General features: G+C 39.4%; 1 protein-coding gene and 1 long non-coding RNA gene across 2 annotated transcripts in view; one reads left to right on the top strand and one right to left on the bottom strand.

Annotated features, from left to right (window-relative positions):
- IRAK1BP1 (interleukin 1 receptor associated kinase 1 binding protein 1) overlaps nucleotides 1-11169 on the bottom strand; it is a 36554-nt gene extending 25385 nt beyond the window's left edge. Inside the window, exon 1 of the mRNA XM_004386066.3 lies at nucleotides 10839-11169. Coding sequence (XP_004386123.1) covers nucleotides 10839-11153 — 315 coding nt within the window. The 5' untranslated portion in view covers nucleotides 11154-11169. The remainder of the gene's footprint in view (nucleotides 1-10838) is intronic.
- A 4528-nt stretch (nucleotides 11170-15697) lies between these two features.
- On the top strand, nucleotides 15698-18492 carry LOC111822296 (uncharacterized). The gene is made up of 3 exons (XR_002825585.1): nucleotides 15698-15905; nucleotides 16896-16947; nucleotides 17068-18492. It is a non-coding gene; the product is annotated as an uncharacterized LOC111822296 (long non-coding RNA).
- Nucleotides 18493-19169: the final 677 nt, after the last annotated feature.

Genomic DNA, 19169 nt, shown 5'->3' on the forward strand with positions numbered 1-19169 from the left:
AAGGCAATATAAAGAAATAAAAGACTGGTATTATCTTAGAAAAATAGGGGTAAATATTAAGCTAACCACAAAGGAAACTAACAATCCTACAAGTCAAAACAAAAAACTAGAAAAATATAAAGACTCAGCAAACACAAAATCAACAACAATGAAAAAGATGAAAAGAAAATATACAGAGAAAAATGACTCCGCACAGAAAATTAAGTGGAACAAAGAAACTGTGAACAACACACAAAAAAAAAAGACATCAAAATAACAGCACTAAACTCATACCTATCAATAATTACGTTAAATGTAAATGGACTAAATGTACCAATAAAGAGACAGAGTGGCAGACTGGATAAAAACACAGGATCCGTCTATATGCTGCCTACAAGAGACACACCTTAGACTTAAGGACACAAACAAACTAAAATTCAAAGGATGGAAAAAAGTGTATCAAGCAAACCAACCTGAAGGTCTCATCTTCTGGCAGTATTTCAGACAATGTTCTGCTGCTATTCATAAGGTTTTCACTAGCTAATTTTTTCAGAAGTAGACCGCCAGGTCCTTCTTTGTATTCTGTCTTAGTCTGGAAGCTCTGCTGAAACCTGTCCACTGTGGGTGACCCCTCTCCTTTACCAAAGGCAACTCTAGCCTAACTTTAATTCTCCCGGCTTCCTATGGGGGAACAAAATGAGTAAGACAGCCAATCAACAAACTGCCCCTCCTTCCCTGATTCTTCTTAGAACCACTCAACACAAGCCTAAATCTTCTAAGAGGCATCTCTCTACTTCCTCCTTCTGAGACATTCCTAAGGTCTTCTAAGATGCATTCTTTTCTAGTGCACCAAGCTAAGTAAATCCAACTTTGTTTCACTATATATTCCTGCCAATCTCTGGCTGGTGTGCTCCCATAGAAAGTATGAGTTTTTTTTATCTGTAGGGCAGTGGAAACCCTAGTAGCATAGTGGTTAAGAGCTAGGGCTGCTAACCAAAAAGGTTGGTAGTTTGAATCCACCAGGCGTTCCTTGGAAACCTATGGGGAAGTTTTACTCTGTCCTTTAGTGTTGCTATGAGTCGGAATTGACTCGATGGCAACGGGTTATTTATAGGGCAGTGGTTCTCAAGGGGGAAGGGCAATTTTGCCCCCCCAAGGGACGTTTGCCAATGTCTACAAACACTTTTGATTGTCACCACTGGGAGGAGTGCACTACTGTCATGTAGTTGGTAGACAGGATGATCAGCCATCCCTATTTTCCTGGGACTGAGGAGGTTCCCAGGACTTGGGACTTTCAGTTTTAAAACTGGGCCAAGTTGATCACCCTATGGGTAGAGGCCAGGAGTGGTGCTAAATATCTTACAATGCACAGGACAGACCCCTACAATAATTATCTGGTTCAAAATGCTAATAGTGCCACGATTAAGAAACGCTGCCTTGGGGGTAAAAAATATTGAGAGATACTGGTCAAGTCTATTAAGTTTTCCCAATTAAGCTATTTTATACCCTAATTTCAAAGAGCAGGTGTTATGTATGCATTCTATGATGCTCTCAAACCACATACGTCAAGCCACATACGTACAAGTCGCTTACAACATAGAAGTATGCGAAGTACGTACTAAACAACTCTCTAAGATAGTCATATACCTGTAAGCTATGATAAAGAAATGTAACCTCTAACTAAAATTCTGTAAGTAGGTCTCAAGAAAACAACCCCTTAATCTCTAATCTAGACGAGAGACGCAACATTACACCATCTGGCTGGCCCTGAAGAAAAGATGTAGCACTCTAGGCTTGTTTAGCATGAGATCACCTGGTCCTTATCACTGAAGCCTTGGTGAGAAAATCACACATTAAATCTGAATTCTGGCACATTCTCTAAGAGAATGCAGAGGTAGAGTCTCTCTTTAGTCATTGACTCTCTCCAAAGACCAAGAGCCCGCCTGACACAAAGACTGAGATTCTGTCTGCCACAACCACCCTTGAACTCCAGCTACAAGAGCCTCCACCAAGCATGAGCTGTGGCCAAGTTTTCCTTCTGAAACCATTCGTTAAAGGTAAAAGCCTGAATCTAAAGATTTGGACTCTAACCATTTGACTAATCTTATACTGTCGTGATTCTCCAGTTCTAACTGAATGTCTTATGGCCTTGCCTGTGTGCCTTGCCATGACTACCTTGCAACAAATTTAACAAGTTTATTCATTATAAACTAGTGTTCTGAAACTGATCCAAGACTGTCTGAAGATTGTAAATATGATAATCAGGAACATTTTAAAAGGAGCCCTGGTGGTGCAGTGGTAAAGTGCTCGGGTGCTAACCAAAAGGTCAGCCATAGTAAATCCAAGAGAACTGCATACTGCAAACCTGAAGCCTACTTACAACTAGGGCTTCGAACCAGTTCAGTTATGGCCAATGAAGCGAAACAGGATCAGACTCAAAGTTTTACAATTTGGCAGATACAGCACGCACAATACCTGGAACAGGAAAAATTACAGGTCGAAGCCCTGGAACGGAAGACTTGGAAGGAGTGTAGTGAGCCCTTTCAGGAGAACAATACACATTACAACCAGGGCTTCGAACTGATTCTTCCTGGTTCAGTCATGGCCAAGGAAACAAACCAGAACAGACCTGAATTTTTAAAATTTGGGTGAACCAGAACAATAACTGGAATGGGAAAAATTACAGGTTGACGCCCTGCTAGAAACCTAACCTCCCTCTCAGAAAACAAGGGCAGGTACACGTTGTATAACAACCAAATCTCTTGCCCATCTAATTTTGAGTGGAGTTGGAAACAGCGATGCCCAGCTTAAAGATGGCGGCCAACCATGCCACTTTGAATGTGTGTCACTCTATACATCTTGCCAATAATCCAGTATCACACATCAGGCTCCTGAAAGAGCTCACTATGCCTCTTCTGAGTCTCACATTCCAGGGGTTTGACCAGTAATTTTTTCTATTCCAGATCACCCAAACTGCAAAAATTCAGGTCTGTTTCAGTTTTGCTTCCTTAGCTATGACTGAACCAGGAAGAAGAAATTTGAAGGCCTAATTACAACTCGACTTTTCAGTTATTTAAAGCAGTAATTTCTATTCTTAAAGGCAGTATGAGTTAGGTTCTTGCATAAGCTGTAAGGGAAAGATATACTGTTCAATAAATGGTACCAGTACTGCTACTTACCTACTTAGGAGAAAATAAAGGCCTTTTCCTCATATCAAAATAAATTCCAAGCACAGCAAATATTTAATGTAGTATTAAAAAACTAAACAAGTCAAGTGTTGTCAAGTCAACTCTGATGCATGGCAACCCCATGTGTTTTAGAGTAGAACTGCACTCCATAGGTGTTTCAATGCCGCAATCTATTGGAAGTAGATTGCCAGGTCTTTCTTCTGAGGAGCCTCGGGGTGGATGTGAACTGCTAACCTTTCAGTTAGCAGCTGAATGATTAACTGTGCCACCCAGGGGCTTCTAATGTACTACAAAGGGACCTTAAGAATGCCAGGAAATATTAGTTAATGGTTATATAGCCTTAGGCTTGGGAAAGATTCAGTAAGCATTACACCAAAGGCAGAAATAAAAGATAAAAGAATTTGACTAAATAAAACTCTTAATTGCTCAATGCTCAATACTCTAAACAAAGTTATACGACAAATAAGAAACTAGGAAAATTTTTTTGCCATATATGCCAGACACAGGGATACTGATAATATTAGTTTTTAAGGGTCTCATAAATCGATAAAGAAAAGGCAAATTCCCCAACACAATGATGAGCAAAGTGTATGAACTGGCAATTCACATAAAAAAAGTTTAATCTCAGAAGTAAAACATAAACAACAATATCATTTTTTTAAACTACCTAATTAGGAACATTTAAAAAAGAAAATAATACCCACTAGGCCAAGGATGTATTGCCTAAGAAAGTGTAATCTTATCTTTCTAAAGTGTAACTTTTCATAAGCCTTAAGAATACGTAGAACTCAGGAACTGATGCTGAACAACATGAATTAAAAATGTGTATAAAGATCTAGCTACAAGGATAGTCATTTTGTCACCATTTTAAATAATAAAAAACTGTAACCAGCTCAATATAATTGTGTTCCTACATTCTCTATCTCAGTTTGAGTTCCCCCAGAAGCTGACCCCCAAAAAGGATTTGAGTATACATAAGTAGCTAATTTTGAAAGTGATTCCAAGAAACACCAGTAGAGGAGTGGGAAAGTGAAACAAAAAAGTGAACAAAGCCACTTAAGGGTGTATTATCAAGTAGTTACCACAGTGGGCAACTGGAGCTTCATCTAGCAAAGGAACACTGAAAACCAGTGTGGAACACATGCCTCAGAGTTATACCACCCAAAGGGTGAAGAAGCTGGTATCTTTTTCTACTCACTCTCTTCAATCATTAGTTGAAGGTTGCTTGGGAAAGGGAAGGATGAGTTAATTCCCCAGCACTACTAGTTGGTCCACTGGCAGGCAAAGTAGATTCACAGGCAGGTAAAACTCTCAGGCAAAGAATTCACAAATGATGACAGATGGAAGTTGGGTTTGCATGCACAGAAATGTGATGTGCCAAGAGGATTTGAGAGGAGTATCAAAAGTATCTCCACCATGCATCTGTTTGTCATACTGTAGTGGCTTGTGTGTTGCTGTCATACTGGAAGCTTTGCTACTGGTATTTCAAACACCAGCAGAGTCACTCGTGGTGGACAGGTTTCAGCGAAGCTTCCAGACTAAGACAAAGGAACTGGTAGTCTACTTCTGAAAAAACTGGCCAGTTAAAACCTTATGAGTAACAGTGGAATATTCTCTGATACAGTGCCAGAAGATGAGCCTCTCAGGTTGGAAGGCACTCAAAACACTACTGGGGAAGAGCTGCCTCCTCAAAGTAGAGTTGACGTTAATGATGTGGATGGAGTCAAGATTTTGGGATCTTCATTTGCTGATGTGGCATGGCTCAAAATGAGAAGAAACAGCTGCAAACATCCATTAATAATGAGAATATGGAATGTATGAAGTATGAATCTAGGAAAATTGGAAATTGTCAAAAATGAAATAGAACGCATAAAGATTGATATCCTAGGCATTAGTGAACTGAAATGGACTGGTATTGGCCCTTCTGAATCAGACAATCATATGGGCTACTATGCCAGGAATGACAAATTGAAGAAGAATGGCATTGCATTCATTGTCAAAAAGAACATTTCAAGATTCATCCTGAAGTACAACACAGTCAGTGATAGGATAATACCCATACTCCCACAAAGACGAGTTAATATGGCTATTATTCAAATTTACACACCAACCACTAATGCCAAAGATGAAGAAACTGAAGATTTTTAACAACTTCTGCAACCTGAAATTGATCAAACATGCAATTTCAGGTGGTTGGAATGCGAGAGTTGGAAACGAAGAAGGATCTGTAGTTGGAAAATACAGCCTTGGTGACAGAAAGACGCTGCAGATTACAAGACAGAATTTTGCAAGACCAATGGCTTCTTCACTGCAAATATCTCTTTTCAATAACATAAACAGTGACTATACACGTGAACATCACTTGATGGAAAACACAGGAATCAAATCAACTACATGTGTGGAAAGAGACAATTGAAAAGCTCAACATCATCAGATGGAACAAGACCAGGGGCTGACTGTGGAAAAGACCATCAATTGCTCATATGCAAGATCAAGCTGAAGCTGAAGAAAATCAGAACAAGTCCATGATAGCCAAAGCGTGACCTTGAGTATATCCCACCTGAATTTGGAGACCATCTCAAGAATAGATTTGACGTATCAGACACTAATAATGACTGAAGGCCAGATGAGTTGTGGGAAGACATCAGGGACATCATACATGAAGAAAGCAAAAGATCATTAAAAAGACTGGAAAGAAAGAAAAGACCAAAAAGGATATCAGAAGAGACTCTGCAAGTTGCTCTTAAACGTAGAGTAGCTAAAGCTAAGAGAAGAAATGATGAAGTAAAAGAGCTGAACAGAAGATTTCAAAGACAGTTTGGGAAGACAAAGTAAAATATTATAATGAAATGTGCAAAGACCTGGCGTTTGGAAACCAAAAAGGAAGAATACGTTTGGCATTTCTCAAGCTGAAAGAACTGAAGAAAAAATTCAAGCCTCGAGCTGTAATTCTGAAGGATTCTGCAGGGAAAATACTGAATGACGAAAGAAGCATCAAAAGCAGACGGAAGGAATACACAGTCACTGTACCAAAAAGAACTGGTCGATGTTCAACCATTTCAGGAGATAGTATATGACCAAGAACCGACGCTACTGAGGGAAGAAGTCCAAGCTGCACTTAAGGAAATGGCAAAAGTAAAACAAGAATCCAGGAATTGATGGAATACCAACTGAGATGTTTCAACAAACAAATGAAGCACTGGAGGTGCTCACTCACCTATGTTAAGAAATTTGGAAGACAGCCACCTGGCCAATCAACTGAAAGAGATCTGTATTTGTGCCCATTCCAAAGAAAGATGATCCAACAGAATGTGGAAATTATCGAACAATATCATACGCAAGGAAAATTTTGCTGAAGATCATTCAAAAGCAGTTGCAGGAGCACACTGACAGGGAATTGCCAGATATTCAAGCTGGATTCAGAAGAGGATGTGGAAAGAGGGATATTATTGCTGATGTCAGATGATCTTGGCTGAAAGCAGAGAATACTAGGAAGATGTTTACCTGTGTTTTATTGATAATGCAAAGGCATTCGACTGTGTGGATCATAACAAATTATGGATAACACTGTAAAGAATATGAATTCCAGAACATTTAATTGTGCTCATGAGGAACCTGTACACAGACCAACAGGCAGTCGTTTGATCGGAGCAAGGGAATACTGCCTGGTTTAAAATCATGAAATGTGTGCATCAGGGTTGTATCCTTTCACCATGCTTATTCAATCTGTATGCTGAGCAAATAATCTGAGAAGCTGGACTGTATGAAGAAGAATGTGGCATCAAGATTGGTGGAAGACCCATTAACAATCTATAATATGCAGATGACACAACCTTGCTTGCTAAAAGTGAAGAGGACTTGAAGCACTTACTGATGAAGGTCAAAGATTACAGTCTTCAGTATGGATTACACCTCAACATAAAGAAAACAAAAATTCTCACAACTGGACCAATAAGCAGTATCATGATAAATGGAGAAAAGACTGATGTTGTCAAGGACTTCATTTTACTTGGATCCAAAATCAACGTCCTAGGAAGCATATTGCATTGGGCAAATCTGCTGCAAAAGACCTCTTTGAAGTGTTAAAAAGCAAAGATGTCACTTTGAGGACTAAGGTGCACCTGACCCAAGGCATGATATTTTCAATCGCCTCCTACACATGCGAAAGCTTGACAATGAATAAGGAAGATCGAAGAAGAATTGATACCTCTGAATTATAGCATTGGCAAAGAATACTGAATATACCATAGACTGCCAGAAGAACGAACAAATCTGTCTTGGGAGAATACAGCCAGAGGGCTCCTTTGAAGCAAGGATGGTAAGACTCATCTCATATTACTTCAGACATGTTATCAGGAGGGAGCAGTTCCTAGAGAAGGACATCATTCTTGGTAAAGTAGAGGGTCAACGAAAAAGAGGAAGACCCTCAACAAGATGGATTGACACAGTGGCTGCAACAATGGGCTCAAACACAGCAACAGTTGTGAGAATGGCACAGGATCAGGCAGTGTTTTGTTCTGCTGTACACAGGGTTGCTATGAGTTGGAACTGACTCAATGGCACCTAACAACATCAATAGTATCTGCAACATCCCTCCACCTAAAATCGCAATCACCCACTGCAAGAAAATAAAGGAGCAACACACTGCTGTTAGTTGTTAAGAGCGTGGGCTTTGAGGTCAAAGATCTTGATTGGAGTCTAAAACTCTGCCACTTCCTAGCTGTGTAACCATGGGTAAAACTATCTGCCAATAATCACTCTTGTCCTGAAAATTCTCATCTATCAAATGGCAATTAAAGTTTCTATCTCACATGGTAGGAATGAGTATTAAATGAGGTAACATTTGTCAAAGGCTTACCAATAGTAAGCAGTTTTTATCATCAATAGTGTATAAACTCCTCAGTATAGCACACAAGGCCCTTCCCCATGTTCTGTCCGACTTCCTTCTCTAGTGTTATCTCTTGGTTTCCCTCCATTTTCCCAAGGTATTCCTGTGTCCTCACAATTCTCAACCGCTTGTAGTTCCCTGAACACACATGCGTGCTGCATTTCAGTGTGGAACTGGAACATTTCCCTTTCAGCCACTGTTTAAGATTTGACACGTGTCATTTCCCTTATGAATCTTTCTGGAATTTCTCAAGTAAAATGAAAAATCATTTCCTTTACTACTCCATTGTTTTGTGTATATATATATGTGTGTGTGTGTGTGTGTGTGTGTGTGTGTGTGTATTACTTCCATCACGGCACGCACTATATATATTAGTTCCTATCATGAGACTCTTTTAGTGCAGTGTCTAAGTTTGACTCATTTCTGGTGCCTAGCAACATGTCTGTTGTATCCATTACACATTTATCAGAGGAAAAAAATTACAATGATGAACAGGCAAATATTGTAGCTTACAGTCTAATAGGGGGGCGCACAAATCACAAAACAAAACAATTAGATATGTTGAGTGCTATTTAAAAATAAACAGTGATGTGATAGGAAATGATTAATAAACATTTGCTAGTTGAGTGAGTGAAACTGAGTCTTAGAGAAATATTGCTTAGAACTTTGAAACATTTTTTTCCATGAAAACAGGGTTAAGAATAATGGTTATAGGCTCACACAAGCTCATAAAACCATAAGATCTATGATAGAGCTGAACTAATAGTTCATTTAGTTCTTCATTTTTTCCCTCGTATTCATTCAAGAACCATTTTCTGAGTATACAATAAGAAGTGTATGAAGCATTACTCATGAATGCAAACAAAAGACAAATCTCTGCTCTGGACAGATTCAGAATATTGAGGAGAGACAAGTAAATCAATCATTATAATACAGGGTAATAAGTATTATTGAAGTTAGAGAGCTGAGTACCGGTATGGAGTTATGTTATGGTAGGAAAGTACTCTCAAGGAGGCGAGCCTGGACTGGTTCTTAAAGGAAAAAAATAAGATGAGACAGAGATGACAACAGGAAATGAGGAATTGAGGATGGAGAGTTATCCTCCATTTATTAACCAGAAGAGTTTGGACTTTAACCCAAAGGCTTTGAGAAGCCTTCAAGAAAGGGGCATGATGGAATAAACCTAACCCAAGATTCCGAAGAAGACAATAAGGACTTTGTGGAAACCCATTATAATTTATCCCAAAAGGTACTATCTTGCATCATCTACTGAACAAATTATCTACATGACTGCTGTCCTCCATTAGCAGACATAACTGAGACATTACTGCCTTTCCTATGTCCTGCCTTGAATACTGAGTTTGGTTGTAATTACAAAAGGCTGGAATTAGTAATTCATTTTGCTTTACATATCTGAAATTAGAGCCATGTGAGCTCAGTATACATTTTCTGTAAATAATTTAAGAACTAGTTATACCACTCAAATAGGACTGAAACAGAGGCAGCAGTTTTTTAAGGAAATATTTTGCTACACATTATACTTGTCAAGTGCCATCGAGTAGGTTCCCACTCATAGTGACCCTATACACAACAGAATGAAACACTATTTTATTCAAATCATTTACAATTAACACTTGCATTCTTCTAAATTGTGAAATCATTTAGAAAAATCCTTTCCAAAATGATTTTTTAATGACTTACGTTTGTAAATGCAGTACAAATATACTTGCTTTTTAAAATAAAAATTTGCTTATTTTGGGTGTGGCATTTCTAGCAATAGACCACAAGCAAGAATATCTGCACTTTTATGAACTCACTGATACCCTGGTTAAATCACAAACTTCGGCCCATAGGGTCCTACTCTGTAAAATGAGGAAATTAAGATACCTGATCTCTGTAGTTTCTAATTTTCTTTCACTGTAATTATCTGGAGACTAACATAGTAGCAAGCAACCTAGATTTTGCTCTCAGGAATCCAGGAGCTCAGACCATTACTTCTTTAAGTCTGGAAAATGGGGATATTAAAACCTGCCTAACAGGGCTTTGCGTGGATTAAATAAGGTTAGTTCATTTTTTTTTTTCTTCTTTCCTTAGTTGAAGTCTTAAGATTTATTTAGTGACTTGTCTAATGGACATTCCTGGTAAGCTAGCAGAGGTACTTCATATACGTGGCATCTTGGCGCGCACACACACACACACAAACACACACGGTTAAAACTAAAAAAGCTGGAGAATTTTTTTTGAAATCTTTATAAAACTAAACCGGATGCTATTTTTCCCCACGTACGTGAACTCTGCAAAACAAAACAAACAAACAACCAGCAACAAAAAAAAACCACTGAAGAACCAACCATGGGAGGCAAAGCTTTACATGGCCGACCTTCCTCTTCACTTTCCAATTCCCGATGCAGAATAAAAACAAAAAACGCTTAGTGTTTAGTACGTTACCAGGGCAAGCATTTACATCTAACGTTTCAAGTTTAACATTTCATGGTTAAAAACAAAACTACTTGCAGAAAATATCTCCAAATAAAAACGTAACCAATTTGCATTCTTTTATTTCACAAGGTCACTGCGGCCAATAATTTCTCTTATCTAGGAGAAGGATGGGTCAAAGCTTCACTCAACCAGATTATGGCGCTCTGAAATAACGATACTGTAAGGCGTCCCCGACGCTAAAGACCACCTAAACCCCACCACAGATCCAGAGGCCCGTCGGGACTACCCTTGGCCCCATCCTTTGTGCGGTCCAGTTCGTAGCCCCCTCCTGGCGACGCTCTTACCTGTAGGCCCTGCTGCTGGAGGCTCTGAGTGATGTAGTCCAGTCGGCGATAAACGCTCTTCTTGGCCTCGGCCGCTGCCGCCTTGGTGCTGCTCACCCGTACAGCTACCTGCGCCCGGTCAGGGTCCGCAGACACCTCCGCGGTGCCGCTTACGTGCACCTCGCGGGTCGTAGTTTGGGACTGTGCTGAGGAAAGGGGACGGCGGATGCCAGGCAGCGTCTCTCTGCCTGAGACCAAGCTGTTCTCCTGGCCCCGGTCAGCCCAGGGAACCAGTTCCACGAACACCCGCGACGAAGGGGCTTGTTGCAGGGACATAACGAAAGTAGCTGAGTTTCCATAGCAACCCAAGGCCGACGGCGGCCGAGGGGGCCAATTAGGCCTGGCCCTAAGGATGCCGGGATGGGCTTTCAGGCTCGGGAGCTTCTGCCAGGCTCAGGTATGTGTATGACGCGTTTTTGCTGCATCTCCTGTACTAGGTGTCGGCTGAGGGCGTCCTTATAGTTTTTAATGTGTTTATCTCACGGCCCTCAAAAATCTAAGTGGGCTGTCTCCGCAGTCTCCCTCTTGGAGAGATCTGCCCTTACAAGCACACGCCTCCTGAAAAGTTCGAGGAGGCGAGGTGGGATAGGGTCGCGGTAGGATTGCTTTTATATTTCTTTCACTCAGGTCTGCAGTTAACTCCCAGGCTTGTCTTCTCTGAAGGAGCCCTGGTGGCGCAGTGGTTAAAACGCTCAGTGGTTAAAGAGCTGGGCTGCTAACCCAAAGCTCGGCGGTTCGAACCTACCAGATGCTGGATGGGAGAAAGATGTGGCCGTTGGCTTCTGAAAAGATTTATAGGCTTAGAAACCTTGTGAGGCAGTTTTACTCTGTACTGTAGGGTCGCTAGGGGGCCTTGGTCGTGCAGTGGTTAAGACCTTGGCTGCTAACCGAAAGGTCGGCAGTTCGAATCCACCAGCTGCTCCTTGGAAACGCTGTGGGGGCAGTTCTACTCTGTCCTTATAGGGTCGCTATGAGTCTGAATCTACTCCAAGGCAACGTGTTTTTTTTTTTTTTTGTGGGGGTGGGGTGCGGAAATGGCGTCGCTATGAGTTGGAATCCACAGGAGAGCAGCGGTTTTGGTCTGGGTTTGTCTTCTCAGACTTTACTAGTCCCGCCTGGGGGATTGTGCAGGGACTGAGACCAAATTGCTTTTTGAGGCCCCATAGCGCCAATGATTTAGTTAAACTACACTTTATGTTTCGCAAGAGGGTTCTGTTGTAATGAGCTACTTTTTGCCACTTTGGTCTTGGGCAGTTCATGATTGCCCTGAATCTGTTTCTTCTTCTAGAAAGCAAAGTTGATAATAACTTTCACATTTGCTACATGTTTGTAAGGTGCCCCTTGTATGTACTGTGCTTGGCATACGGAGGCTACAGTAGAAAATAATAAAAAAATTATTAGAAATAATAGCTAAAACTCTGGCATGATTTTCAGTTTTCTCTGAAATCCCCGGGAATGGTCCAGGCCTTGAATTTAGACAGGACAAACTCAAATGGTGTCAAAGCACATTCAACATGGACATTGCTGAACCTGTGCAACTTACATCTTTCCTATACTCTTTTTTTGAGAGAACCTCCGTGATACAAACCTCAAGTTCCCCTCTTTTACCTCTCCTCCCCAAATTAGGTGGGTTTTCTCCCTAACACAAAGTAGTGATTGTTGTATAAATAGCTCTCCTGTCCCATCTCCCATTATAACCAGAATTTTATCAAAAGAATTGAGCAAAAAAGTGAGAATTTTTAGATAATGAATTGAATTGTGTCCTCCAAAAATATGTCTTGCAAATCCTAATCCCTATACCTGTGTTTGGAGCCCTGGTGGTACAGTGGTTTAAGAGCTCAGGCTGCTAACCAAAAGGTTGCAGTTCGAATCCACAAGCCGCTCCTTGGAAGCCCTATGGGGGCAGTTCTGCTCTGTCCTATAGGGTCGATATAAGTTGGAATCAACTCTAAGGCAAATGGATTTTTGGTGTATCTGTGGTTATAATCCCCTTTGGGAGTGGGTTTTCTTTGTTATATTAATGAGGCAATATTAGGGTAGAGTATGTCTTAAATCTATTTTGAGATATAAAAAGAGCAGATTGAGCAAGCAAGTAAACAAGCAAGCAGAAATGGTAGGTGCCACACCACATGAGATCTCTAAGGAACCAAGAAACAGAAGCTGAAAAGAGACAAGGACCTTCCCCCAGAGTCAACAGAGATAGAAAGCCTTCCCCTAGAGCCAGTGCTCTGAATTCAGACTTCTAGCCTCCTAAACAGTGAGAAAATCAACTTCTGTTTGTTAAAGCCACCCACTTGTGGTATTTTTGCTATAGCAGCACTAGATAACTAAGACACAAATTTAAAAAAAAAAAAAAAAGGATAAGAACTACTCTCTTGGAAAGAAGCCTGGCAATCCTGAAATAATTTCTTCTTTATTGATTTCTTTTTGATTAGTAAGATAATTGAATTAAATCAGAAGGTGTCCCCCACCCCTTCATTTGGCTCATACTCTGTTGCCGTTGAGATGATTCTGACTCATAGTGACCCTATATGACAGAGTAAAACTGCCCCATAGGGTTTCCAAGGAGCAGCTGGTGGATTTGAACTGCCGACCTTTTGGTTTGCAGCCAAGCTGTTAACCACTGTGCCACCAGGGCTCCTCATTTCCCTCATAGCTGGGTTAAAGTAATTAATTGTTATTAGCTAAAAACATTTATATTATACTATTTAAAAACTAACATTAAAAACTTTTCCCCATAATTTCTATAAGTCAAGAAGACACCCAAAAGAGTGTTTCTCAAACTTGATGGAAAATTGTTTTTTCTGAATGACAAATGTGGAATAATATATGAATGACTGAATTCATTTGAGGTAAAATGCAACTGGAATTTTAAGTGCATATAAGTATTTACAATATGATAAAAGATTTCAAATCAGTGGAAAAGTGATTGAATAAATGGTACAGAAATAATTGGTTAACTATCTGGAAAAGAACTGATCTGTAGCTTACATCATACACTGGAAATAAGTTTCAGATAGGACCAAGGAGGGGCGGGGAAAGAACTGGAAGAAAATATAGGTGAATATAAATGTCATTCTGGGGATGATAAGGCCTTTCTAGGCATAATTTCCAATGCCACAACTATAAGGAAAGATCTGAAAAAATTGACTACATGAAGAATTTTCAGTGTGTAAAACAAAACTGAAAAAAAAAGTTGGAAAGCAAATAAACTGGAGAAAATACCTGTGTCGTATATTATGTATGGTGGCACAAATGGTTAAGCTCTCGGCTACTAACCGAAAGATTGGCCATTCATGTCCACCCAGAGGCACCTCGGAAGTAAGGCCTGGTGATCTGCTTCTGAAAGGTCACAGCCTTGAAACTCCTATGGTGCACTTCTGTTCTACACACATGGGGTTGCCATAGGTTGGACTCAACTCAACTGCAACCAACAACAGCATATTAAATATAAAAGGCTAACAACCATAAATTTAGAGATCTCTTACCATAAGAAAGGAGCCCTGGTGACACAGTGTGGTTAACAGCTTGGCTGCTAACCAGAAGGTTGGCAGTTTGAATCCACAAGCCACTCCTTGGAAACCTATGGTGCAGTTCTACTCTGTCCTATATGGTCACTATGAGTCGGAATCAACTTAATAGTAACAGGTTTGGTTTTTTGGTTTACCGTATGAAAACAAACATCTGAAAAGATAAATGAATACTGAACACAAGCAGGTAGACCAGTGAAGCAGAGATACTAGTGGTCTATTAGACATAAACAAAAGTTTATTCTCAATAATGGTTAAAGAAATTCAAATTTAAAATAGTGAATTATCCCATTTTTAACTATAAATTTGGTACATGATAAAGGCAGTGGAAATGGAGAAGAAATAGCCAAGAGTAATTTTGAAAGACATAATTATGTAATAAAGAGCAGGATAAGCCATATCTGACTTAGGAAGTTTTTTAGCCTGAATAACTGGGAAGGATGAATGAGGATGATAGAGTACATGTATGTGTTCAGCTCACAAAGACCCACTTTTCTGACCCACTGTCAAGGTTTCACTGTATATATTTCCTTGCGAGCTATAGATTAGCTGTTTTCCACATACCATTTCTACTAGAGAAGCAAAAAAATCAGTGCTTAGAAAAAAAAAAGAGAATGAGGCAGAGACAGCAAGAGCGAGACAGTGAGAGATATGAAACCATGTACTCAGGAACAGAGATGAGATGAAGAAAGTGTCCAGATGCCTTTCCATTCTGTTTCTAGAACTTCCCTTAGGCCTGGTTTCATTCCTGCCCTGGGATTCTATAAAACATTCCTGTATCCTTATCATTCTATACCATAGCAATTGCTGTCGAGTTGATTCTGACTCATGGCAACCCCATGTATGTCAGAGTAGGATGGTGCTCTGTAAGTTTTTTTTTTAAATTGTTCTTTATTGAGATACAATTCACGTACCATAAAATTCCTCATTTTAAAGTGTACAATTTAGTAGTTTTTAGTATATTAACAAAGCTGTGCAACCATCACCAATATGTGGTTACAGAACATTTCCATCATCTCAAAAAGACTCCATACCCATTAACAGTCGCTCCCCATTTCTCCCTATTTCCAGACCCTGTCAACCACTAATCTACTTTCTATCTTTATGGATTTGCCTATTCTGAATATTTCATATAAATGCTGTTGTTAGGTGCCGTTGAGTTAGTTCCAACTCATAGCAACACCATGTACAACAGAATGAAACACTGCCTGGTCTGCGTCATCCTCAACAATTGTTGTGATGTTTGAGCTCCTTGAACGTCTTCCTCTTTTTAGTTGACCCTCTAGTAGTTGATGTCCTTTTCCAGGGGCTGGTCCCTCCTGACAACACGTCCAAAATTTCGCCATCCTTGCAGATCCTGATCGTGCTTGGTTTTTTGAATATACCATTTCCATCTTTTGGTGGATTTCTGCTGGGCTGCCTGACTCTATGTTTTGGAGTGTCTGAGAGAACCCAGTTTATGACGTGCATTTCTGAACTTAACAAAGAAACATAAAAGGTACCAGAAGAGAATGGAATACTGTATTCCAAATGCAGAAGGAAAAATAAATCAATCAAGAAGTGTATATTCAGTTAAACTCTCCCTCAAGAATGAGTGCAATATAGAGATATTTTTAGAAATACAAAGATGTAATGGAGTTTACTGCCTATAGACCCTCACTAAAATATTATCGTAGGATATAACTCTGTAATATTAGTAAACCCCAAAGGAAAGCATGGCATAGAAGAAACAGTATTAATCACAGAAATTGATAAAATATGTCCAGAAATTTGATTTAATTCCTTATTGAAAAGTGATTTCTTGTTTGTGTGTGTGTGTGTGTTTTTTTTTTAAATGAAACTAAAAAAATCTAGACAATTATAACAAAAGGGGAGGGCAGACATCCATTCATTGCATTCAGTTCTGTTAAGGTCTTTGACTTGTTCTAAAAGAGGCTAAAGATACTAAATTACTTCGGACTTTGTTATGATACTTTATAGTTAATTACTTGTGGTAAACATAATAGTGAATAAAAAAATCAAAGGAGGTGAAAAAAGACAGGTCAAAGAGGCAGAAGGTAGATTAAGATAGCACAATGTTGTGGAACCAAAAGATATGAAATTTTCAAAAGGGGAAGGGTGAACCATAATGTCATGTGATATAGACAGGTCAAGAAATTTGAAGATGGAGATATGCCTATTGAATATGGCATTTAGAAGATTATTAGTGACTTTTGAAAGAATTGCTTCACTGGGCACTGGATGATGTAGGGTTAAGGTATGAGTGAGTGACTGGAAGGAGGAGAAAGATAAGCATTTGTTAATAATGTCTAAAGTTAGGGGTTTTTTTGTTTTTTGTTTTTAAAGAAAAAGTAATTGGATTCAGGCCTTTCAGAAAGGAAATGAGATAATATCCTACCTTATCTTACAAACACCTCAGACACTGGAAATAGCTCTCTTTTGTTGTTTTTTCTCATTATTTCCAGGCTTGTTTTTTGCTGTCTTACAGGCTGCCAGATGTTTATCTTCTGGTACCTTCAATGATACAGGCAGAACAGGAAGTGAGTATAAAGCATGCTGTGTGGACCATGGGGACTTCTCCTAGTCACGTTTATTTACTTGTCTCCCCCGTCCACTTTACACAGAGTTTCAGAGTCTAATGATTATATCTTCACCTCCAGAGAAAGTACTCTCAAGTATATCTCTGCTCCCTGAGGAAAAATAAATGTGTCTGCCTACCCGTTATATCATCTTGCTGCTAGGCTGGGCTGTCCTATATTTTGCTGCTGGATTTGATACCACCTGACTCTATGTTCATGCTTAACTGACCTTTTGAACACTTCAATATTTCAGGTAAGATTTTTGTTTAAATCTTTTCTCACTTTACTCATTTTTCCCCTAATCCATTTTACATCACTGTTTTTCTTTTATAGTATCTGGCTTATTATTCTTGATTTTCAAGTGTTTAGCTGCATAATGAAACTACTTAACATTTTAATTACTTACGCAAAGCTCTGAATGCCTCATTTAATTAGAAGTAATATTTTATAAATGAAGCTACTATAGTAATAGTAGCAATTATTAATTGTAATTATACCTTAACTGATTGCACTGTTTATATCCAAGAGAATAGGAAATGTGTGACAGCTTGTTTGTGAATTTAAGCTGGGAAACTGTCAGTTGAGTAAAGACGGCTTCTTCTTGATATTAACCCTGTTTGAAAGCAGTGGATTAGAGGTAGCTTTTCCCAGAGATATTTTAACCTCCAAATTATTTAATTCCAAATCCTCGTTGGCCCAAGCTAGTAGTATATTGAAGGTACATAAATGATTTGGCAAGGAGATCTTATTTAATTTCTTAAGTTTATATAGCAAACATGGTCAAGTTTGTACTGTAACATCTTGGTGAAATTTTAACAAGTAAGAGAGAGCTGGTTACATAAATTGTTTCTTCGCTCACAAATATACTAAACCCTTTGCCGTCGAGTCGATTCCGACTCATAGCAACCCTATAGGACAGAGTAGAACTGCCCCATAGGGTTTCCAAGGAGCGCCTGTTGGATTCGAACTGCTGACCTTTTGGTTAGCAGCCGTAACTCTTAACCACTATGCCACCAGGGTATACTAGACATTTTAAAAGAGTTATTGTAAATATAATTCTCTAAGCATGTAGGAAGAAATGAAATTCTGGCTAAATGGTCAATCATTAGATATCTAACAGGGCAAGCAAAGTAGATGCTGAGCAAATTGTGAGAGAAAAAAGAATGATACACAAAAAAATTGATAAAATACTGTAAGAAAACACAGAATTTCAAAGCTAGAAGAAGCAGTGTTACAGCCAAACAACCTAGAACCCAAAAGTTTTTTAAGTCATGTGCACGGATTACAGACTGAGGCAGTCAAATGCTCCTTCCTCTGTGCCATACTGCCTCCCAGTGACCAGTAATTATTTGTATGACATACAGAGCCTGGCAAAGCCCTTTCCAAAACAAATGAACAAACATAAAATCTGCTTCACCTCTAGCCTCCCTTAATTCCTATAGCACTCATTTTTGTTCTTCCTTCTTGCTCCTCTTGTTTTTTTAAATTTTATTGATTTTGTTGTTATTGTTGAGAATATACACAACAAAAGCACCAATTCAGCAGTTTCTACATACATAATTCAGTGATGTTGCTTACATTCTTTGAATTCTGCAACCATTCTCACCCTCCTTTTGAGTTGTTCCTCCCCCATTAACATAAACTCACTGCCCCCTAAGGTTCCTATCTAATCCTTTGAGTTGCTGTTGTCACTTTGATCCCATATAGGTAGTTCTTAAAAGAGCACAGTGCTCAAAGCAGACAGTTTTTACTAGTTAAGCTAAACTGTGTTTGGTTTTAAGAAGACTTCAGAGGATATTTTTGGTTTGAGGTTTAAATATTAACTAAGGGCAATAGTTTCAGGGGTTCACTCAGCCTCCTTGGTTCCATAAAGTCTGGAGTCCATGAGAATTTGAAGTTCTGTTCTGCATTTTCCCCGTTTTGATCAGGATTTTTCTATAGCATCTTTGATCAAAATGTTAAGTAATGGTAGCCGGACACCATCCATTTCTTCTGGTCTCATAGCAAAGGAGGCAGCTTTTCATGGAGGCAATTAAACACACATTCCATTTCCTTCACCTATTCCTTACCCTCCTTCCTCCGTTCCAGGCGAATAGAGACCAATTACTGTGCCTCGGATGGCTGCTTGCAAGCTTTTAAGACCCCCTACTGTACGTTTCACTGACTTCTTTTTCTCCTTTACG

Source organism: Trichechus manatus, unplaced genomic scaffold, assembly GCF_000243295.1.
Source record: "Trichechus manatus latirostris isolate Lorelei unplaced genomic scaffold, TriManLat1.0 scaffold00154, whole genome shotgun sequence".
NCBI lineage: Eukaryota > Metazoa > Chordata > Mammalia > Sirenia > Trichechidae > Trichechus > Trichechus manatus.